General features: G+C 43.9%; 1 protein-coding gene and 1 pseudogene across 1 annotated transcript in view; both read right to left on the reverse strand.

Moving 5' to 3' along the window:
• ETV5 (ETS variant transcription factor 5) overlaps positions 1–23,281 on the reverse strand; it is a 60,657-nt gene extending 37,376 nt beyond the window's left edge. Inside the window, exons 1-5 of the mRNA XM_058730758.1 lie at positions 23,112–23,281; positions 19,901–20,019; positions 19,676–19,763; positions 19,472–19,519; positions 19,327–19,377 (exon numbers count right to left, since the gene is read on the reverse strand). Of these exons, the coding sequence (XP_058586741.1) occupies positions 19,327–19,377; positions 19,472–19,519; positions 19,676–19,763; positions 19,901–19,945 (232 nt within the window). The 5' untranslated portion in view covers positions 19,946–20,019; positions 23,112–23,281. The remainder of the gene's footprint in view (positions 1–19,326; positions 19,378–19,471; positions 19,520–19,675; positions 19,764–19,900; positions 20,020–23,111) is intronic.
• On the reverse strand, positions 1,382–1,480 carry LOC131513250 (U6 spliceosomal RNA; annotated as a pseudogene).
• Positions 23,282–24,359: the final 1,078 nt, after the last annotated feature.

Below are 24,359 nucleotides of genomic sequence, written 5' to 3' on the forward strand. Positions count from 1 at the left end.
TCAATGCCACGTGTGAGGCAAGAACACTTTGAACTATCTGTACTCCTACTGGAGTACAAGAACTCTGTTAAGGATCCATGCACAAATATATATGGAATATTTATATATCCCATATAAATATGGGATTTATACCTCTGCTTGTCAGGGGTAGGAAAGACAAGGACGGCTATCTGATTAGATTTAAGCCCACATCTGTGGATATGCACCATAAAGTACAATGTATTGCTTTGTAGACCAGCATAACACCATTTTAAATTTAGATATTATAGTTCACAGATCAATCAACTTAACTTATTAGAAAACTCCTTGGGAGATTTTTCTATCTGACACAGTGATCAAAAATCAGGCCTGATCCTGGGGCACCTGAGTGGCTCAGTCGGTTAAGCATCTGACTTCAGCTCAGGTCATGATCTTGGAGTTCATGAGTTCCTGCCCCACATCGGGCTCTGTGCTGAGAGCTCAGAGCCTGGATGGAGCTTGCTTTGGTTTCTGTGTCTCCCTCTCTCTCTTCCCCTCCCCCATTCTTTCTCTCTCTCTGTCAAACATAAACAAACATTAAAAATTAAAAAAAAAAAATCTGGCCTGATCCTAGCCAATGCAATAAGTCAAGAAAAATAAATAAAAGGCAAAAGGATTAGAAAGGAAAAATATAACTGTCATTATTCACAGATGGCCTAATTGGGTATGTAGAAAATATAAAAGTATCCACAAAATAGAAGAATCAATAGGCTAATTTATGAAGATGATTGGCAACAAGGCTAATATGAAAAAGAACTATTTCTGTAGACCTATGAAATCTAAAAAGTAAATTTATAATAGCAACAAATAACATCAAATACCTGGGAACACATCTAATAAAAGACATGTAGGATGCCTCAGCTAAAAACTACAAAACCCAAGAAAATCACAGAATTCTCAATAAATGGAGGACTATATCATGTTCATGGGTTGGAAAGCATAATATTATAGAGATATCAATTCTTCCCAAATTTATCTATAGGCTCAATGTAACCCCAAACTAAACCTCAGCACCACCCAGAAATGAGAATAAAGAAATTACAACTACATGGACAACATGGAATCTCACAAATATGTTGAGTGAGAGCCAGACACAAAAGATTTAGGCACCATTCAAAAGGAGATGGAACCAATATACGGTGTTTAAAATCAGGATCGAGGTTACTCTGAGGGTAGTGCCTGTTCAGGGGCCACAAGGGGTCTTATATTCTGAGAAGCTTTCTGGGTCCTGATCCAAATGCTTGTACAGCTTGTCAAACTGTACTCTTATGATTCCTCTACATTATATCAAGTCAGTTTCTTTTTTTTAATTAAGTATTAGAATTTTAATACCAGGATTGTTCACATACAGTGTTATTTTAGGAAAAATATGGAACGCTTCATGAGTTTGTCATCCTTGCACAGGGGCTGTGCTGATCTTCTCTGTATCGTTCCAAGTTTAGTATGTGTGTTGAAGTGAGACCAAATTCCTCGTTTTTAAAGAGAGCAGCCCTGTTAAACAGCATCATTGAGTTAATACTTATGAAGATTTCTCAAATTTTAAAAAATCTTTATTCTGTGAGGGTAGAGAAGCAGTCTTCCAAAGAAATAGCCCAATTGTTTTAAAATAGAAAAAAATAGACAAACTGGCCCATTCAAGAGAAATAATAATTCCCTCTGCTGACAAAATCTGTTTCCTGCCCACAAGTACAGGCTTGTGGACTCTGTCCAAGGGAGCTACCCCATGCCAGTGCTGGCAGTGAACTTCACTATTACAGCACATACGATCAAAACAAAGGAAAACACTTTTGTTGAATGTTATGATGAACGACAGTTTGATTCAAAATGAATTTCTTTTTTTAAGAAAGACAAAACCCACCTCGTCTAATAAGCCTTTCCTCTAGTGTTTCATAATCATCCAAGTTTCAATTTGCCACTGACTTTGTTGTGAATACATGTAACATTTAGGTAGTTGCTGAGTGTTAAAGAAATTGCCAATCAGTTACACTGCAGTCTGGGTGGGGTGGGGCGAAGACTAGTTGTTTCTCCTGCTTCACACACAGGCTTTGCCCACCTTCCCCTGGTAATCGTCATTCAGGTTTTGCTTTGGGGTTTTCCTCCTCCCTTCTTCAGTTTCAATACCTTCATCTGGGGCAGACTAATCTTTCCCAAATCAGCTGTGCAGGCCTGCCCTTGGGGGAGGACCTTATTTGGTCACACTCGACAGCCACGATCTTCTTACTTCACATGGAAAGTTGTGTCTCATGACGGAAGTTGACCAGAATACCAACACCTGCCTCCAAATGGCATGTCCACGAGGCTGTGTCTGGGGTGGCTAGCCTATGTCTCTCGAGCCTCTCAGAGCCCTTCTGAACAAACGTGATGTGGAATATAGTCGTGGTCAGAGACTTCTCGAGACTCCAGAGTCGTAATCCTAAAGTGAAGGTCTATTCTTAAGCTTACTACTCTCTTTGCCGCTGGCTTTAGGTCACTGTTCCTCACTTAGACCACTACCATCCCACTTCACTTCCCTCCACAGAAAGGAAATATGTACTGTTTAGTTCAAGAATGGGGGCGGGGGGTGGAGAGAGCCCAAGACGTCTGCCCATACTGTTCTTCGGTTACAGCAGTGAGTGGAGCATGAGGAAAGAAGGCAGAGGGAAAGACCATCAAGCAGAAGGACATGTGAGTATGAAAAGGACACTGGTCAAATAGAACCAAAGAAGCCACCCAGAAAGAGCAAGTGTGATCTCTTCTCTTCTCATTTACCCTCTACTTGTCAGAGTACCCTACTGGCAAAGACCAGAGGGCTTTAAGTCACCAGATGTAGTGTCCCTTGGGACCTCTGGTTTGAACAGCACAACAAAGCCAACAGGCCTACTTTCCAATATACCGCTGCCTTTCCTTAGCTCTCGCCTTTTCTGGACAAATTTTGAGACAAAGCGCAAATAGCTAGTTCTAAGAAAAAAAGATTAGATACAATTAGGCTTAGTTTTTATATCCTACCATATTACCAGAAGAGGTCAGAAAGAGGTCTTTATTTTAGGGCTGAGTAGATTAAAAATTCATTTCAAGAATAAAATATATTCCTAATGTCTCAATATTCTTTGTAATTGCTATCACAGTCCTGGTGAATGACAAGGACAGGAGATAATACCCTGTTCTGGGAACCGAGAAGGTTTAAGGCAGATAAAGTAAGTGGATAAGTTCTGGCACTTCAAAAGAGCATCTGGAAAAGGAGATGCCTTTTGGATTTCCAAACCAAATAAGAAACATACTCAAACCCATTGTAATAGTTAACGTTAATTTTGCCCAGCAACAGTTTCCAAAAATAAAAATTTGAAATGTTATCAAATGCAGTTAGGGGGCACAAGATCCAAAAGCAGAATTGGAGGAGGTATGGGAGAATGTGCTGTTTTCTTTAATATCTAACACAGCTAACCTTGGTAAGCATAAATTTAAAAACTGAATATAGTGAAAAATCATCCATAAATAGTAAAGTCAACTATTTAGTAAGCTGTGCTAAAAAATTTCAATGATTCCCTCAAAAGCCCTCTCCTCAAACACGCACAAACTATCTCTGACCCAAATATCTCCATCTGACTTGCTCTGTTCTTTTACCAGTATTTTAAAGTCAACACAATAACATGGATGTAAGAGTGAGAGAATCAGCACCCTATAGGACATTTCTGTGCCTCAGGCCAGCATTTCTATATGTTTGCATTTCTACATACCCTTTAAATGCACCCCCAAAAGTCAACAGCTAAAAAACAACTGTCTAGGGCCCTTCAAAAAAAGGTCAATGTTATGGGGGAAAAAGGGATAGATTGTTGTAAAGAAGATAAAAAAGACATAACAGTAAATACAATAGATGATTCTTACTTGAATCCGAGAACAAAGTCAATGATAGTATCAGCTAGAAAAGACATTTAAGGGACAACTGGGGAATTCTGAATATTATTGAATAAAAGTTAATTTTCTTAGGTTATGTAGAATATCCTTAATCTTTGAAGATGTACACTAAAGTATTTGGGGGTGAAATATTATGTCTACAACTTGCTTTTGAATGGTTCAGAAAGAAAAAAAAATCTATACACAGAGAAATGAAGCAAATACAGGAATATGTTTTAAAAATCAATCAATAAGACAGATATTATACCCCATCTCCTCTGAGATACTCAGAGGACAAAAACGCCTTTCTTATGGTTGACTAACAGGTCAAAAGTAGATGTGCTAAGAACTTCAAAACCATACATTCACACACGAAGAAAGCTACCCTGGGCCCATTACCAAATTGGAAGGATACTATCCTGTTTATCCCTGACCATGTTTGGGTGATGCAGCCCAGGGAATCTAAAATTACACAAAGACAAATGCTGGTTACATTCTAACATCTAAGCCAGTAGTTCTCAAATACTTTTTTTGGCCTTGGTCTACTCAGGAGAAGAGAACACCCAAGAGAGGGTAAAATGAAAAGTGTCACTGCTATCATCATGACTATGGTCCATGGCCACCTCTACCATTGCCTGCGTAAAAAGACAGTAATTACACAAGTACAAAATATTAACAAAAATGAAATCTATCAGTAATTCCACATACACATTAATACATACATAATGGGAACTAAAACATATGCCCAACTCAAGACCACAAAGCATTCTTACTCCTTGTAAACACATGTAAATACATATGCACAACAGGTTTAGAACATTACCAGAACAGGTGGACAACTCCTTAGATTTTATCCCTAGAGTCCTCAAGAGGACACAATGTAGTCATCACCAATCTGTGAAGGTTGGGAGAATGAAAAAGAATTAAAGTTCTCTTCCTTGAGGTTCCTTCATTCTCTTCCCTTCTAAGCAGCTAATTTGGCTCCTTCTGTCCATAAAGGGTGGGCAGGGCCAGGAGAAGAGGCTTGAAATGGGCAGCCTTGGCCTTTGGTGCTCTGAGCCTTAGAGAAAAAAGGCACAAGAGTTTCTGGAGGCTCCAACTGGTCTAACTTAGCCTACCAGGCTAGATCAGAAAGGTACGTGGACTAAAGACCCAAGTTGTATTTTAAAAGTATGTTGGCTTAGAGAATCCCCTGTGCATTTACGTTTTGGGAATCAAGGATGGCAGTAGGACTCTGCTGTGGAATCAAAGCTCTCTATATAACTCATGGGAAATATGACAAACATCTGGTACAGCCAGCATCTAGGTCAGCATACACATGCACGGACTAAGATTTCAGGACAGACTCATTCTGCAGTCCCAAACTGTAAGAATGGCTGCATTTGTCCTCAGCAAAATCCCACATCGAGAAAGCAAGGCTGCCTCTCTGGGATTGAATGTGGTATCAGTAGGTACAGGGAAAGTTCTCTTCAGGATTAGCACAGTGGCAGTATTCAGGGTTTTAGATTGGTGATTAATCATGGTGGTGGTTACGGTGTTGATTACTCCAGGTTATATTTTCCTACTTGTCAAGTTGCTTGTTGGGGACCAAAGGACTGAGTATCATCACCCTGGTGGTCTATTTCTGGGCCCCAAGGTATAGAACCAACCATGAGGTAGCAGAATTCATCAATTAGCAATTATAGAAGCCCTTCTTATATGACCAATATTATCTTCTGTACGATAAATAACGCAAGAGCCAAATTAGGATCTGATAAAGCTAGTTCCTGGAACATCTGGCTTCAGGAATCAGATTTCTTCTATGCAGTGGGGAAAATGTACAGTCAGCAAAAGAGAGGCTTCAGGAATTGGGTGTGTGGACAACAAACAAACAAAAAACCCACTCTATTTTTTCATGATTTAGAGCTAAAAACTTGGGGTAACACAATAAGCCGAAGGAAAAAAAAAAGACTTTGACCTTACTATCATGACATGAATTATGGAAAAGGCAGATCCAAAAAGTAGGGTTAGGGTTACACTGCTATTTGAAAAGGGCTAACCTAAGAGTGAGATTCAAGTCTTATGACCCTGCATGAACATGGCTGGGGAGCACTAGAGTGAAATAACAACAACAACAACAACAACAACAACAACAACACCCAAAAATGACGACAAAACAAAACAAAACCCCAAACAAACAAACAAACAAACAAAAAACCCTGGAGCCAGGTCTTGCTCAAGGAAAAGGGTGAGGGAAGAAGATACCTTTCTTTGCCCATAAGAGTGGATGAAGTTATATCAAATATTTGGAAATTCAAGACCTGGAAACTTTTTGGGGATGCAAGCTTAGGAATCCCATTGGTGAGCTCTTATTAAAGATGATAGGTACTTACTTGAAAGACAGGGTGGAGATTTGGTCTCTGGAGAACTCACTCCCAATTCACAAATGGGGTGGCAGAAAAACAGGGTTAGCGGGGACATCAAAAGATTACTTCAGAATTCTGAAAATGGAAACCCAGAGGCCTTGCATACAAGAGTTAGAAATTAAAGGGAGGAAAAGGAGCTTAGAAAAGAACTGGCCCAACTTTGAAAATGTATAAATAGCTTTAGTGGAGAGTGGTATCTGAAATATCTCTAAGTGGCCACCTGCAAAGGCAGTAGAATTCCTCCCAGGGTACAGGAATTAGAGTTATTGATAGAACTTCTTCCACCTGGGTTTCAAATCAGACAACAGAATTGATACCACGAGGCAGTTAAAACCACGAAGCCAGGCTGTGTAAGCTCCTCTTCCATTTTCTGTTTACCTTGGATATCCCTAAATCTCTAGGGACTGGAGCTGACGGCAACATGGGTCTAGGCCGTGCCATGGATACACGTGGAGCTTGCAGAACATTGCTTTCTCTGGGGAAAGGCTGGCTGTACACAGGATTGGCATCGGATCAGTGACAGGATGCTGCAGTGCTCACACTGGCTCTGGAAAGCGAAGGGTTTCTAAATTTTGTTTTGTATAGGGCCGGCGTTATGGCATTTTATGCCCTCACTACTCCCTGGAATGTGGAACGTATGATACGAGACAGATTCAACTACAGAGAAATCTAGTTCCAAGGATGCTGAACCACATCTGCAGTTCCAGCTCAAGGGGCCCCCCAGCCTGTAGCTTCTGTTAGACCCTCACACAAAGCCCTTCTGGCTAGGGTAAAAGCAGGAAAAGACAAAAGAAAAAAAAGAAGAAGAGAAAAAAAACCACGGTGGTTTTACACTTACAAGAGGTTTTAAGTTTCTCTGTAGGAAGGGGGATTGACTTGACAGGGATTATGCTTCACAGGAAAGGGCTTTACTGGGGTGTTTTCTACTGTTGGCATCATATTATTTGAACTATAACGTTTATATCATCTAGTGACTTCATATAATAGGGAGGGGAAGGGGGTGGTTTGGAGGTTTGCCTCTGCTAGGCTCGGCTCAACAATTACAACATCCCGCAAATAAATGGCCTCCCTCCCCTCCCCCTTCTTCCACGGTCTCTTCCAGCAATGGCAGCAGCTGGCTGGCAGAACTAGCACATGGTATCTCAGAATCAAATCACCAACCGAAATACTACTTGCCATAAGATGAAAAACTAAATTTCGCCCATGAAAGTCAGTTTGGGAGGTCACTGTGTAATGTACAACTGTATTACCTCTCAGGCCGACCACTCAGAATATGGGGGCGGGAGGCACCCTAGCCTCCAGGCGGGGCTCAAGGCTTCCCCTGCCTCTTTACTCCCCCTCCAGAGAGGAGAAAATGTGATCCAAGTCAAGGATGACACCCAAGTTCTATAGGAGAGACAGCGAGGGGGACAGCTTTCGCTCAGAAGAGCAGAAGTGATCCTCAGAGCTATTTCTGTCTTCTCTTGCAAGGGGCTGGAAGCTACTCTCCACCGGCAAAGGCTGAGTGGGCCCCGGGAAGAGCTCAGGTCGATAATGGCCTGTGATAGGCCTTAGGAGCAAGAGTCCTCACAGCTGACCTGTGGTCCTGAGGAGAGTCTGCCAGGGTAAAAAGTTGGCTTGTCATGTCTTTCTTTGGTCATCTAGGAGGACCAGTTGCTAAACGGAATTTGGGATACTGATCTTGTCCTTTCTTTACCTCTATCAGTCTAACCATAACGACACAGGTGATTTTTAAAGGTTTCTATTCTAAATCTGGCTGAAACACAAGGAAATCGATTCCGTATATGAATCCTCCTTAAAAGAAGTAGTGGTGTTAGGAGGAGGAACCCACTTTGGAGGTAGGTACTGAATCAGGAACGTCCTGATTCACAGATGGGAAACTGTGGGTAAGAACAAGTGTCTATCACGGAACAGCTCCCTCTTGTCCTCAGCACAAAATTGCAAATCTTCCGAATAGTCATTTCCAAACAGAAAACCTGCTATCAAAGAAGGAAGATAATTTAATGCCAACGGTAGCAGAGTTGTTGTTGTTGTTTTGACACAGATGAATTAGTTGCAGGTTTACTTCAGGGTCACATTCTCCATACCACAGTATTATTTTTGTAACAGCCTGGATCTGGGTAGTTCCTTCTCTTCAAAGGACGCATTTATCCTAACAATTTAGAATTGTTACTTTAGAATTTGAAAATGGAAACCCAGAGGCCTTGAATAGAAGAGGTAGAAATTAGACGACAAGGAGATTCGAAAAGAACTGGCCCAACTTTGAAGGAGGGCTTGTGTATTAACAGATATGAGGCTCTTTCACAGAACGAATATATCTAATTGCATAAATGTGTCACATCCCCAAATTTGTGGGCCGTGGAGAAACCAAAGCATCTGACAGTCAAGTAAAAGGCTTATGCGAGTGTACAGAGCTGACTCAGAGGAGAGTCAGGATAAAAATAAGCGGTTCTTCTGGCTTTAAATGCACCACCCCGTTACAACTACCACGGGGTGGGGCTTTTTTAGACCCACAGCCTGGAGAACTGGCTTCCACCTGGGGCATTTGGTTACTTTCAAGCTTAAGAGACCAGCAGGAAGGAGCACCTGGGTGGCTCAGTCGGTTGGGCATCTAACTCTTGATTTCAGCTCGGGTCATGATCCCAGAGTCGTGGGAGCGAGCCCTGCATTGGGGCTCCATGCTGAGTGTAGAGCCTGCTTAAGATTCTCTTCCTCCCTCCCTCAGTCCCTCTCTTCCACTCAAGCTCTCTCTTTCTCAAATTAAAAAACAAAAAACAAAACACAGACAGAGTAGTAGGATAAAAAGGTAGCTGACTGGCCTCCTTGCCCCAAAAGGAAAATTTGAACATTGTTCTTATTAATTCCTTTCCTGGGGCAGCTGTTCAAAGAATTTTAATATTCGACTTTTGCCAATATGACAGACAACTTATTTATTTACTTTTCATTTTTGAGAAATAGGTCTAAAGAGAGCCTTGGTGGGGTGCCCGGGTGGCTCAGTTGGTTACACATCCTACTCTTGATATGAGATCAGGTCCCAATCTCCAGGTCGTGAGTTCAAGCCCCATATTGGGCTCCACACTGGGTGTGGAACCTACTTAAATAAATAAATGAAATGGGGCGCCTGGGTGACGCAGTCGGTTAAGCGTCTGACTTCAGCCAGGTCATGATCTCGCGGTCCGTGAGTTCGAGCCCCGCGTCAGGCTCTGGGCTGATGGCTCAGAGCCTGGAGCCTGTTTCTGATTCTGTGTCTCCCTCTCTCTCTGCCCCTCCCCCGTTCATGCTCTGTCTCTCTCTGTCCCAAAAATAAATAAAAAATGTTGAAAAAAAAATTTAATAAAAAAAAAAAAATAAATGAAAATACTTAAAAATTTTTTTTAAGTAAATAAATACTGAGAGCCTTTGCAGCAGAGATGACAGGATGGCTTCCTCTACTGTGGGCCTTACGTCAACCACAGCAGATTTTACCACGGAGAGCTGCTCATCGGGCAACACACCAGCAAGAAAAGGGGAAACAGGGCATTTTTCCTGAATGGTGAAAAAAATGCAAAACTAAACCTTCTTCAACATCCCTCTTATAATTTATTCCCAGTTTACACGATTCTTCTCTAAGCCGGCATTAAAGAAAAGTGCTAATAATACTTTTATTATCATTAAAAAGTCTTTTAAGTGGGACCTAGGCACTGTGGACAGTTTCATCTTTGACTTCAAACTTAAAATCTGACAGGAGAAAATCCCAACTCTAGAGAAATTAGGAAATCAGCTTCTCCGAGAACTGTTCTATCTATGGCCCTCCTCCTAAAAGCAGAAACTGGGCAAGTGCGTCAAGGGTGCCTACACTGTGACTTGTTCTCTAGCACATGCAGTTTTACTGGGAAACATAGCATTAGCTGCACAAAGTCTAAATGCAGCCTGGGAAGAGTTGGCTTGAGGATGTGTTTGAAGGAGGAATCAGAAAATGAGAACTAGTCCTAACTAGTTTTTTTCCTATTTATCTCTGAGGTCATCCCAAGGACTCTCAGAACTGGGGTTTTGAGATCCTCTACTGCTCTAAGCGGTTAGAGGCTGGTGTTGGGGGCTGTTGAAAGAGGGGAGTGGGAAGGGTTCATAACAGAGAGCGGGCTGGTGTGCAAAATGCATTCACCAAGTAGTGGCTGTGTGCAGTGCTCAGTGCTATGGCTCCAGCAGTTATAAAGAAACGTAACACAGGGATTCTCTGCTTTTGGAGACACTTAGAGCCTAAGAGAAATTGTTTCCTGTTTCAACAAGAATGTGAGTTGGGAAGCAGGGACTAAGTTTAATATTCATCAAAATACAGAAGACATTAAAACCCTATGCTGCTTTTTCCTTATTCCTCAAGAAAGATTCCTTGGAGAGGGAAAGGAATTGAGGGGCAGAAATCTTCTGACTTGAGTAGCCCTCGTCACTGTGATGTCATCACCACTAAATTATTCTCTATTAAGATTCAGATTTCAACACTTGGGGTAGGCACTCCAGGATCTGGTCTTTACTGTGGGCCTGCAGCCACGTAGAAGACACAGCCTCCTCGTCTATTCTACCTTTTCTATGGGAAAAGTATAAAGGACCCTCATTAAGTGCCCTTTCAGGCAGTCACAAAGCATTTCCAGGCACTCAGCTGAAAAGTGTTTACGTAAGCTGAAGTCCTCCTCAGCCCCTCCGGAGAAGCACAGATATCAGCATCCTCTTACACAGCTGATATCTAGGGTTACCTCCTGAGAGGTTTCAAAGTCTCTCACAAAAGAACAATCTGCCCAGGCCTGTTCTTTTTTTAATGGGGAAAGGAAGACATTCCTGCAGGCCCAATTTATAGTGAGGGAAATATTTCAGGGAAAAAAAAAAAACACCACGTTATAGCAAAACACAAATGCAACAGTCTCATCTCAGTGGTGAGGATGAGGGATAGGAACTCAGAAGAGCTCTTTAAAACCCTGAAGCAGCTGCACTGAATCGTTACTACTAAGTTTTGGGTTGCTTTTTCACGGATTGTCCTTTTCATGCTTATCCGGTGGCCCTGGTTTAGCCCGCACGGCCCTTGTCCTGACCGCACGTGTCTGTGAGCTGTTGGCCAAGATGGTGGAGGATGTCTCAGGTGGGTGCAGCTGAGGCAAGCAGACCCCTAGAACCTGGCCTCACTTCAGGGGAGGAGGCCTCTCGGGTTTTGAGGTTGCACAGAGGCTGGGTTCTTTCTGGTACTTCCTGTGATGTTCATTTGAGGAGACAAGGCATTTGATGAGTGCCCAGCGGAAGGGTCACAGCCGGAGTGAAGCTCCCCCGTAGCTGAGTAACAGTCTGGGAAGTATCATTTTAAAATGACATGTATCCGACCACAGTGGCAAATGAAACAGGACAGAGAAGGCCAAGGAGTAGGGAAATTACAGCTTTGTCATTCCCAAGTCCAAATGTAAGCCTGAGCAGGAGACCTCTGCTGCGCTGTGGCAGGCAAACACCCGAGCTTCAGTCCCGGAGGCCCGGAGGCGAGGCTGGAGCTTGGAGGGGAAGAGCAGGCAGCAATCTTCACTGGGAGCTAAAGCCACAGCCCCACGGCGAGAGCGGGAGATAAAAGGGTAATATCCTTGGATCAAGTCTCAACACCTCTCTCTCCAGGGAAGCTAAACCACCCTCTCCTATTAGCACCCCCTTTAGACAGCTATAGAGACAAACAGAGACAAAGAGAGGCGGGCGGCCTCATTGGGCAGTAGCAGCCCTACCCCAGAAGCCCAGGCCGGCAGCCTGGCAGTGGCGGGGTTAAAGCCAGCACTTAAAAGAAAACTGGAACCCCATTAAGCCCGGGCTCATTAAGCCCAGGCTCGGAGAACAGGGAGCAGCGGGGAAGCCAAAGGAAACTAATTTTGGAGGTTCTCCAAGCTGCCAATCACAAGCATATTTCTAACAGTCCCAGTGTTGTTTGAGTTGGTTGTTTTTCCACAGGCTGCACAATAGGGTCTGGTTATTCATTGAAAAAGTCTGCAAGGGAGCCCCGCCCTCCATTCACAACCAATTTGGAATGCTCCATTCAGGCAAGAGGGGGACTCAGCAGCTCAGCTCGCTGGGGCAGACGGAACAGAGCCCAGCTGTCGCCACAGGGACGCTTGCTCACCCAGTGCGCTGTGTTTATGTAAGAAATTCAGACACTGCAGGCGCCTGCCTGCTCTGCACCCTCCCTAAGATTCAGATGGCCAAGACCCTGGCTGAAATCTGAAATCTGCAAGGATGTGCAAGTCAGCTGTAAGGTCAGCAAGTGCCCTCTGGCAAAAGAAAACTATCCAGTGCTGCCCTGTTCAGAATCTGACTATAGCTACCAGCTGAGAGAAACAGACTTCACAGGTATTTCTCCTGCCTCCCGGGGGCAAGCTGGTTTGTATTAGAAGACAGCTCTCTATGGAACTCAGCCTTTCCAGACTCCCTGCTTTTCCATTCACTGCCAATGGCTACATCAGGAGCCACCTGGCATCCTCCCCAAGGGAGAGGGTCTCTGGAGACATTACTAGATTCTCTGGCTGCAGATGGGGGAGGGTGCAAGCCACCTATTAAGAACAGCTTCACAGTTCTTTTACTGGTTTCACATCGGGCTTGGAAGGTTTATAATCTGTGCGTGCTCACACACACACACACACACACACACACACACACACACACCATGCCCAAGAGACATCAAAAGGGAAGAGCATGAGTATCTGGGGTTGGCGGGTGGAAACTACTCCAAGGACAACGCAAAGTACAAGGCTAAAAACTGGTTAGGTTTCTTCGAGATTTTTTCCCAACTTTTCAATAATTACCCTGAAGGAGATCTGATAAAGCCACTCTGACAGCCAGAGTTTATTGCAAGAAAAGCATACTACTTTATGAAAATCAAATCCATAAATTAGCTCATGGGTTGTTTCCTTTTTTCCATAACACATTTGGCTATTTTCAAATACCTTCTGTTTACCTCTTCTCATTGCCTGCCCCCATTACCAACACTAGTGAACCCAGATGGGGACATGGGAAGCATTCCTCTATAGTTTTTCTGACCACAGAATCCCCATTTGGTTCCTTGGCTGCTCTGCAGACCAGTGGCAAACTCCTGGCCTCCTGATAGCTAGATCTTTTCTTTCTCCCTGGAGTCTTTGCACCCTACACTGCCGCTTTCCCCCAGACGCTTCCTCCTCCTGGGCAGGGGAGCCCCCTTTATTTGCTATAGAGGGGCTCTTCTCCTTGAGAGGAGCTGCTACTCCATTGTCATCTACCTGCCAAGCCTAAAGTGTTCTTATATTGTGGTTACACACACACACACACACACACACGCACACGCACACACACATTCACACGTGCCCACCAGTATCTACACTAGGGGCCAGCATCTACACTACGGCCCCTCCTTTAAGCTGAGCCTCTCAGAAGGCTGGGACAATGACAGAAACCGTCAACCAAAGCCTCTGTTAAATGAGCTTGATGAGTTCACAAAATGAATTTTTAAAAAAGCAACCTAATCCGGTACTGGCATCAGCATGCCTGGCACTTGTCCAAGAGCTGGGAGCTGCAACATGACAAGACTCTGAGCTCCTTGGATTCCAAGAGGAGAAGCACTGTGTGCCAGGGCACAGATGGGGCCCAAGCTGCCTCAAGGGCAGCCATGTGCCTGAGAGGGGGCTGTCAGCCTCTGAGCCTGGAGGTACTTTACCACCACTGAAACTGGAGAAACATGTGGAGGGTACAGTCTCTGGGTAGAGAATCACACACCCCACCCAACCCCACCACCACCACCGTTTTTTCCTGGGACTGAAATTAAAACAATGATACTCTAAGATGGGAGAAATGGCAGATAATACAAATTCTCAGCTGTATCATGCTATCTACGTCTTAATCTTATAAAAGTAAAGAATGCTGAAAACTGGGGATAGATGGTAATTTCTCAATTGCTACCAGGATTTTGTTACCTCTGGAATCTACATAAGCAATCTGCCTGGGGCAGACACACATGTAATTCCCCATCCCAAGTCTTTCTTGCCAAGCACAAAGGTCTGGGAAGGTTACTGGGTCTTATTAGAGGCCTAAGACATCGGAGAGGAAGAGAAAAATTCACTGGTTTCAGTACGCCTGACTGAATTAAAATGAGATAAAATGGATTCTGTGTGAACATATGGCTCTCTTAGGTAACTGGGAACTCTAGGTCTTGGATCCTTAAGAGTCCTGGTCTAAGGATCTTGGAGGCTGGCTATCAAAACAGGAAGGATTTCAAGTCACTTAGCACCCTCTCGGTGGTAAGGTAGTGGGCTAGCTAACAAAGACTTTGAAAGTTACACTGTAGCCTGGAGTCAAATAACCTCTCCCCCCCACATATCCCTCTGGCTTCCTGGATGTAGCCCTCTTCTGTCTTCTACCTTCAGAACTCTCCAGAGCTCTTGAAAAAGACAAACTGATAGCCTTGACTCCTTCAAATCTCTTATTTTCAAAGTGCCTACTGTTGTTTTCTTACTTTCCATAACAAAAAGAATTTGGGATGATCTTTTCAAATAAAAATGGCCCAAGGCCACACAGAAAGTAAACCCAGAGTTTTGTTACAAACTGGGTCCAAAATGATGTGCCCTTTACAAAAGGAAGGCACTGCCTCTACTATGTCAATTTCATATGTAGTAAAAAAAAAAAAATCCAGTTGAATAATCTCATATTGAAACAAGATTAAGATCAATGTGTTTTAGGATCAAAGGCTGCCATAACAGTTCATTCTATTTTCCCAGCCACCTATTACAATGTATTTATGAAAAGTCGATTTTATCAGTTAATTAGCCAGTCCTTAGGAAATTACTAGTACTTCCTTCAGTCGGTCCAAATTCTTTTTGAAACACAGATCTAAAAAAGAACACTTCAAGGGGAAAATAAGGTCATTTGGATTTTCCAACAATTCTCTAATTATATTTGCTATGGAAGCCATGGTTTTTATTTATTTAAAAAACTTTTTTTTAATGTTTATTTATTTTTGAGAGAGGCAGAGACAGAATGTGAGTGGGTTAGGGGCGGAGAGAGAGGGAGACACAGAATCTGAAGCAGGCTCCAGGCTCTGAGCTGTCAGCACAGAGACCGACAGAGACCGACGTGGGGCTTGAACTCACGAGCTGTGAGATCATGACCTGAGCCGAAGTCAGTTTCTCAACTGACTGAGCCACCCAGGTGCCCCCAGAGGCCATGGTTTTAAAATAAGATTTTTATCATGCTTTTTCCCCAGTGTAAAATATTTTTGTTGTTCAAGATGCTGACAGTTAAATATTCACAATATCACAATTGAAACAAATGCATGAGATTAAAAATAAAATTAGAACTGAAATCTGCATTTAAAAAATACTACTATGAATATATGCTAAAATCTAGTAATATCCTTAAATGCCCAAGCATTTAGCCCAGAAAAATTAATGTAAGCCCCCCACAAATCTAAGCTCTTTGAGTTCCAATCTTATCCATGGCTTTGATTTATAGTTAATTCTATGAAAGTGTGTGGTAAAAATGTACACACATCTAACTGCTGACCCAGATTTCCTGGTTTGTAACTCTGTGTGTTAATATACGTATCTAGCTACACACACATTTATATAGATATACATGCATTCACACACTTATTTATATTATATAAGATATATACACACAGCTTTATCTGTATGCACATTAAGGTGTCTTGTAGAAAAGATGTCAGTTTTGTAATTTTTCTGTTTTATAGGTCTTTTTCTTCCAAATCCTAGATAGAAATACTCAAAGCACCAAGATATTTAATCCGTCTCTCAGCATCATGGAATGAAGAAATCTGAGGTGTCAGACTGGGTAGCCGGCAGTCTCCCTAAGTCTTTCCTGAGTGCTGGCTCTAGGTCTTTGAAATAATGAGGGAGAGCCCAGAACTCACCTGTACATGCCAGTACCCCCTGGGTCTGCAGCTTTGTGACAGTTTCTTTAAGGATCTTATTGTGTAACTTTTTCCTCTTCATTTCACCTAACCTCTCCATTTGCCTCAAACCAGTCAGTCTCTCCAGTTACCTGGACCTTATATTAGCCCCTCTGTAAAATGAAGGAGTTGGGCAAGATTATCTCTACAAGGGACTTGCAGCACAAACAATCCAGAATCTTCAAGGTTACTTCTCAGGACCAAGGAACAATGGGGGACACTGGTAGAACTCCTATGGTCTACAGGCTGTCCTTTCTGTTCCCTTGAATTTGACCTTTAAGAGTTTCCAGTGGGGGATGCTTTACTAATGTCTGTATTTGTGATGTAAAGTGAAATCTATACAGCTAGAAGTAAGCTGAACATTTCTAGAAGACAACAATGGTTTCATTTATTCAAATAACACTTATGGATGGATGCCTATGGGTAGGAACCCAAATCTGGAAAACTTACAAAATATAATCTCTTTAGAAGCTGAGCTCATAGCACTTACTGAAAAAAGTAAGCTATAATCTTCAAAATTGACATTCTGAAATAAAAACAATTACCCAGATTACTTAGTATTTCTTTTTCTCTCATACATACATACACACAGACTCTCACTGCCTCTCTCTCTCTCTTACACACACACACACACACACACACACACACACACACACACACAGTAATCAAATGATCGTTAAAAGGAAAGGTAGACTATAATCAGTGGCAGGCCACAGAAACATACTTGTTACAAATGCTTTTGCAACTACAGGGAAAAGGTTTGTTTTACTGGGCAAGTGCAAGTTTGGTTTATAGTTCATTGATTGGCTGATTCAAATCAACTCATAAGATTTTATTAAATTTGAGTGAGTTTCTCCCCCCTCCCCTGGCATAGTCATGGGCTCTTCCAGAAGGTGACTACAGTGAAAGTTAATCCACAATCCAAGGCTGTGACATGTGCTACCAGGAGTAAGCCCAGCCCAAGGCTCTGCCAGCTCCCATGCATCTACACTGGCCATCCCACAACTGAAGGCAAACCAGTCGCACTTAACAGTAAGGAGGAACAGCTCAAAGACATCCCACCCCACACTTGTATTTTTACCTAACCTCTAAGGCCAGGTGATCTATTTGAAGCTATCCTTCTTAAGGCTCTATCTCCCAAAATAAGAGTCAGAGAGGGGGAAAGAATTATTAACAGACTTTTTGAGGCTTCTCAACCATCTGTTTTATCCTTAAAGTCCAGAAAAGCTCAACCTGAAGAAGTTAAAGCAAAATGCAAACAAAGTAAAAAACACATCACACTTGGTGAGCAGAAATATCTCCCAAAGCATGTCCATTTTAGGTAGGTATGGCAATTTAATTAGAGTTTAGCACATTCTATTCGTTGAGCAGGAATTACTTCTAAGGAACCAAACAAAACACATTTATTGATTCCTTCTCTTTAGCCTAACATCTCTCCAAATATAAATCTTGTTTATGGACATCCTTCTCTCAAGAGTCTACCTTTGCTTCAGTTACATAAAATAAATTTGAATGCAGTCACCTCATCTCCCTTTTAACTCTTTGGGTTACGGAGAAACAAACAGAAGTGTCATAAAAGCATTTCAAAGAACTTCTGCCAAGAAAGCTCCCAGGCTGCAGTTTCTGCTGCTCTGAGCAGAAACGGGAAAGGCTGGGCCAAATTGTCAACACAGAACAAAGTGGGATTACAAATCCTGTCTTTTATCTTGCAACACACACACACACACACACACACACACACACACACACACACACACACATCTGGGTTATCTTTAGCCTTTTAGTGGCAAGCTTCCCAATCACTTGAAAGCAATCAAAGGGCAATAATTAACATGCACTTACTTTCCTATAGAAAATAACTATAGCAAGCTGTGACAACGCTAAGGTAACTATGCATCTGTGGGTTATGGTTTATCCCCTTTAAAAGTTTCATGGCACTGTGCCTTGAAAAGGAGGTCTATCATTAAAGAATGTTTAGATGGTCCATCTGGTCTTTCATCTAATGACTCAGAACACCCAGCTTTTACTTCGATACAAAGATACCCCCTCTTTCCAGTGGCATTTATGCACACACACGCACACACGCGCGCACACACACACACACACGATAAAACAAAAAAACAAAGCCAGGAAGAAATTTGTTGGTGCAAAATGAGAAATCGAATCCTTGCCTGGCTCAGGTGTTTGCTATTATAAACTATGACTAAGAGACATGAATTTCTCTATGATGCAACTCTCAAGAGAGGCAACGTTTTCTCCAGGCCTCTCTTAAACCTGCTCACTCGCCAGTGACTAATGCTCTCTAGAGCTGCCCTGTGCCACTCACATTTCATCAGCCGGCTTTGTCCTTGATAGCTCTGCCTAGACCATAAAAGCTCCCAAACCTGTTGAGGACAGCCCTGAAAGATCAGTGCAAAGCTAACCATGTCCTTACCAGCGCCCAGAGTCATCTTTTGAGCTTCCTGCTGCATTTGGTATCTCAATGATAGGAGCACTTAATGACCATTTGAAGAAAAAGTTTTCACTCCCCTCTGAAAGATAAAGTCCTGACAACTGTATGAAAAATAAGGGTAAATCAGGTCACGCCGTGACCACCCTCTGTCAACCCAGAAGTAGAAACAAAATTGACAACATGTGGGGAAGCTACAATTAACTGGAATCTTCCATTAACTATTTTCTGCACCTTTTAAAAGAGAAAGAATGTCAGGTTCATGATCTGCATCAAGGACTTAATTTATAAAACAAACAAAAAACACCATATGATAATGTCTGGTTAATGGATGCTAAGGCCAACATCTTACATATATATAATGTCAATTGATTTATAATTTTGAGTTTGAAGCCTTGCAATATTCTTAGGCAAAAAGAAATTTAGGATGAAACTGTGTTCAGTAAATCTCACCTGCAATAGAATAAAAGCAGTTTAGAAATAACTCCAACAAAGAAAGAAACAAAAGTTTTGGGGGTTAACTTTGAATTACTAAAAGAAACTAAATGCATTCCACTGTCCGAATATGCTGGCGACGGCCGAAAAGAGTTTTCCACGCATGGATGTTCCAAGACCAAACATTTTCAGAACAAATGTGCCGCCACCAGAAAGGTACTTACAGTTATCAGACTGGAAATCTGGGACAAACTGTTCATCATCAGGAACTTGTGCTGGAAAAGAGATTTTTTATTTTAGACCTTGAAGTTTTATTAAAAAGCACAGGAAAATGTTTTCTATGGAAACTCAGACAGCCAAGAAACTTGCCTTCAGCTAACCAAGCCTCTTGAAGTTGACTGAGATCCTGAAACAACTCTGGAATGGAAAACAGAAGACACCAGCATGAGAACTCCTGGGGGTGGGGGTGGGGGTGGGGGCAGAGACTGAGGGCGAGTCTGCGCTCCATTCACAGAGAGCTGTTCATAGAGGGCCTTTGGAGGAAGCCACAGCCCCAAGGGAAAGCTTCACTACCTTCAGAATCATGGGCCAGATCTGTGTCCAAAAACTTCCTCTTTCTGTCAATCACAGGCCGCCCTCTACATTCCTCTGACCGAGATTTCTGAAAGAGGCCAAAAGACAGTGAAGGCTCAAGGGTAAGAAAGGGGTCAAAAAAGGGGGTTGTGCCACTAAACCAATAAGGAGAAGATTCATATTCCAAGAGGGGGAACAAAACAAACCAAAGCCACATAAACTTACCCCTGGGACCATAAAAGGGACTTGCTGATCATAAAACCCATCCATGGTGCTTCCAACGCCTCTAATATCACTTTGAAAGGTTTCAGCATTGAGTAATTTCTGGGAGGAAAGGGGTCCTCCTGTAATATGAATTTGGGAGATTTTAACTGAGAGGGGGGATGGGAAGAGAAATGAAGTAATTACTTTTGCTTTCTTTAGGGATTGTGCAAAATCACTACCTTTCTCTGAGGTACTTAAAGCCTGCTCAAGGTGTGAGCTTTACAGACTAAAAGTTCTCTTGGTTAAGGGCATCAAAGGTTCTTCACGTACTTCGAGTCACATCGATTTACCTAGCTATTGTTCCCTCTCTCTGTTATCATTAACATGGTAAGTTACCTGCTACTAACAGCTCCCTATATAATCAAAGCCCCAAACCCCTTATTTTCATTATAAAAGGGTGATTTCAAGATTCTCTCCAATAGAAGATTCTCCTGGGCATTGGTAATGTTAGGTCTTTTTTTTTTTTTTTAAATAAGTTCATTCTTGACAGTACAGTGACAGGAAGTAGAGAAAATGGGTTTAAGCATTCCAAATTATTGGCAATTAAGAATCTGACATACATAGTGTTTCTAAAAGTAGTTTGTAGGTCAGTGGTGAAACACCGCATATAGTTCCAGGGATATATCGATCAGAAGTATACTTAATCTTCACACAACACTCTTTTAAAACCTAAATCTTCTATGCAAACAGATATAGTGTCTGTCATGTCACAAATACTCCTATGGCAACTTACAGAAATATCTATGATACCACCAATTTCTAAAATAAATAAGATAGCTACGAAAACTAAGGGATAAAGGAAACTAAATTCCACCATACATATGTTAAATGCATCTTTACCACAGGTCTTTAAAAACAAACATTAAAAGCAAAAGATCCATGTAAAGAAAATTCAGTTTGTTTCTTATCGTGAAGTCAATTTTCCTCAAACTTGCCAAAAAAAAAAAATTTTTAAACTTGTTTCAGCACTGTCCAGTCTTGCAGCTAGGAAAACAGGTTGAAGGTCAAAATGGAAAGGAGGGAACTATTTTCTAATTTGGGAGGAATCAAGTAACAATTTTAGGAAGGTACCATCTTCCCAAACACTTTGTTTCATTCTCCAAACAGAGATGCAGTTAAATCAAAAAAATGGAGAAAACAGGAATTTCATTTACCCCATCTCTAAATAATGCAAAATGCTTAAGGATAATTCTTTTGTTTGCCTTGTATACAAATTTTTAAAAGGGAACTTTCTCTCCGTGGGCAATTCCGTCCAGTGTGTTTTTCACTTTGTGGACAACATCAATTTTTTTAAGTGAGCAGGGTACAAGAAAACCCTTCATGGCCAACGTCCTCTCAGCACTGGGGCCCAAGTAATCAGGTATTTTCAAAGTCAAAGAGAAAGAAGGAGAGGAGCAAAACTGCACACAGTCCATAATTTCCTAGAAAAACACTCGTTAGCCTGCCTGCGTGCCTTCCAAACAGCGCTAAACGTTCAGAATAAAGCCTCTTTCTCAAATGTCACCAACCCGTAGAGAAAATCTGAGAAACATCGGCAGTGAGTTCAGGGCCATGAAAATGAGTCCTCTGTAGCTTTCAAAATCTGTCAGATTAAATCGTGACCTTAGAAATTCTTAAATGTCTATGGGGAAAGGGGACAACGGGGAAAAGATCGAAAGGGGACATGTTTTCAGAGCCTCACGATGAAATCAATTGCAAAATACTTCACCAGGAAGAGCAAAAATACCTTTTCAAAAATCAAGTAAAAGACAGAAGCTACCATAAGCGAACCCAAAAGAGGCATCGAGGATGTTTAAAGCAGCTCTCAGAGTTCAAGGGCTAGGAAAATCGTGTTCAAAGTATAATTTTTTAAAAAACCTGAAGGGAGTTTAAGCCACTTCCTTTGTGGTCCCCCCTTCCCAGTGCCCCCAGGAAAACTTTAACGCGGCGCAGCGGCGCGATCGAGGCCCCTCCCCCGCGGCGCGCAGCGGGCCTGGTTTTATGAATGGGAGAGCGAGCCGCGGCCGCCACATCAGGTAAAGGCTGTAACTGGATCCTTCGCGCTGGGCCCCATTCACAAAACAAGACACACTTCCACCCAATTCCCAGCCTTCCCCATTCATGAAAACTCCTTCAGATGCACCCCCGCCCCCACTCCCAACGCACGCCCAGCCTCCGACGCAGGCCCCTCACCCCAGCGATTTAGGAAGAAAGCTCAATGCTTCATTCACAAAAAGGGATAGAAAAAAAAAAAAAGCCGCAGGGAGCAACGAGCCAACGAAAGAAACCCGCTTCATTCATAAAGTCATCCACATTCATAAAACCGAGCTGCGGCGCGGGGCGCTACCAACCTCTTCCAATGCCCCCAGCCCTCCAAACCTCCAAACATCTCTCCTTGGCACTGCTCCTCAATAGGAGTTCGGTTCCCCCCAGAGGTCTCCTCTCTGAAAATGCGGACAGATCCCTAATCCAGTGCGAGGCTCCAGCATCTCTCCATCCCCCCCCCCTCCGCACCCGTTTTCCCCACTATTCCCAGGCCGCTGCTCCGATGCTCCCCGATTTCTCGAGAACCGCGGTGCAGCCTGACGCCCTCAAGCTGCTGGGGGTGGGAGTTGGGGGATTGAGTGTCCACTTTCCACAATTTGAAACTTGCAAGGCCTGCCTAAGTTCCTGGCCAACCCCCAACCCCTCAGGCTGCACATGCCTGTGTCACTTAACCCCTCCCGGTGCTTTGGGGGACATCACCTCTCAAATATTCCACCTTCAAGCTGCTTCCCGCCCCCTCCTCTCCACTGCAAAGCTCCGCCGGGCGTCTCCTCTCGCGAGCCTCCAAGTCTCCCCCGGGTTCTCAGACCTCCAGAGATGGTAAAGCCCCGCAACTCTGCACCGCCCCCCCCCCCATCCGCACCCAGGAGCCCCCGCATCTTGCACCCGGACGCGCCTCGGGGCGACGTGCGGAAACCCGCTCTCTGCGCGCTCCGGAACCGTTAGCCCCCTCACCTCCTCCCAGAAACCGAACCGGACCGGGCCACGAGAGGAGGGGGCGCCCGGCTCGGGGGGTGGCTCAGTTGAGATAGAAAGTGCACCCCGACTTTGAGGATTCTGAATCAGCCAGTGAACTCTCGCCGGCTGGGCCCTTCGGACCCGTTCCAGGACACCCCGATGCCCCCCTGCCTCCTCGACGCCCCCTCACCTGAGGCAGCCGCTTTCCTCCCGTTGCAGCGGCCCCGGGGCGCAGGCGCGCTCACGCACGCGCGCACCGGGCCTGGGCGCCTGGGCGAATGGCTGGGCCGAACCGCTCCGGGGACGCTGAACCGCTCCGCGCACCAGCGGCTGGACTCTGCGCCGCAGCTGCCAACCAGGCTGGAGCGCTGGCCCGGCCCCCTGGGGCCTGCTGCTCCGCCCGTCACCATTGGCCCGCACTCCTAGCTCAGCCTGGTTCTCATTGGTCCGAGGCCGCCCCAGCGCCTGTCCATCACGTCTTGTTTACCCTGTCTGCGGGCAAATCCAGCCAAGCCGCCCCATCAACTCCAGTTCCCATTGGTTAATATTGCCTCCCTTCCCACCCCCTCAGGGGTCTGTTTTACATAATTTATGCACCGGGGGCCATTGGCCAATCAGCACAGGCTTGTTTATATAATGAATGTAAGGACGTTTTTCATTCATAAAAAACGCGACCTGAGGGGGAAGCTTAGCTGAGTCAGTGAAGCACTTAAAGGGGCCGAAGCCAATAAGAGTCACGTTTACTTTCCTCCTATCAGCTCTCCCAACTTTTCACCGAGGGATGGCTCTTCCCCGTCCCCATTTACCCCTACTTCTCCACCCCCCCAACCCCCACCCCCCGCAACGCCACCGCCTGGATGGGTCGCTGGGCGCCAGACGTTCGCAGCTGCAGCACCAAGCAAAGTTATCATTTTAGAATTCAGGCGAGAGGAATTCGTCATTCCACCCAGAGAGAAACTCGCTGACCGACCTGGGCGTTCGGCCCACAGAAACACAGAAAACGGAAACCGAGCCCTCTAATCTTAGCTACCTTTAAGAGAGGCCTTAATTTCCTTTAACCAGGTTTCCAGTGAGGAAGAATAAGCAGTATCTCCCTTTAAAATCTGAGCTCTCAAATAGATTTTAGGTACTATTTTATACTGGCAAGGCCTAAGGCCCAACTAAATTCCGTTTTCTCCCCATGTTTAATTGCAGTTTACAACCTCCGCCAGAGTGAGTTCTGGAGCCCAGACGAGATGAGAGAGGGTCGGCGCTCAAAGAAATCCTCTCCGGGGACGGCAGCACCCGACCTAGAAACATAAATCCCTCCGAAACGGGCCTGCAGAGTTCGACCGCCTGCCTCCCTTCCGGGGCTGCTTGTTTTCCATTTAAGTGTTGAATGCAAGATGGTGCATTTGCGAATTAGATCCCGTGCAGCTGGGAACGACGAGAAGCTACT

Source organism: Neofelis nebulosa, chromosome 5 (assembly GCF_028018385.1).
Source record: "Neofelis nebulosa isolate mNeoNeb1 chromosome 5, mNeoNeb1.pri, whole genome shotgun sequence".
Taxonomy (NCBI): Eukaryota; Metazoa; Chordata; class Mammalia; order Carnivora; family Felidae; genus Neofelis; species Neofelis nebulosa.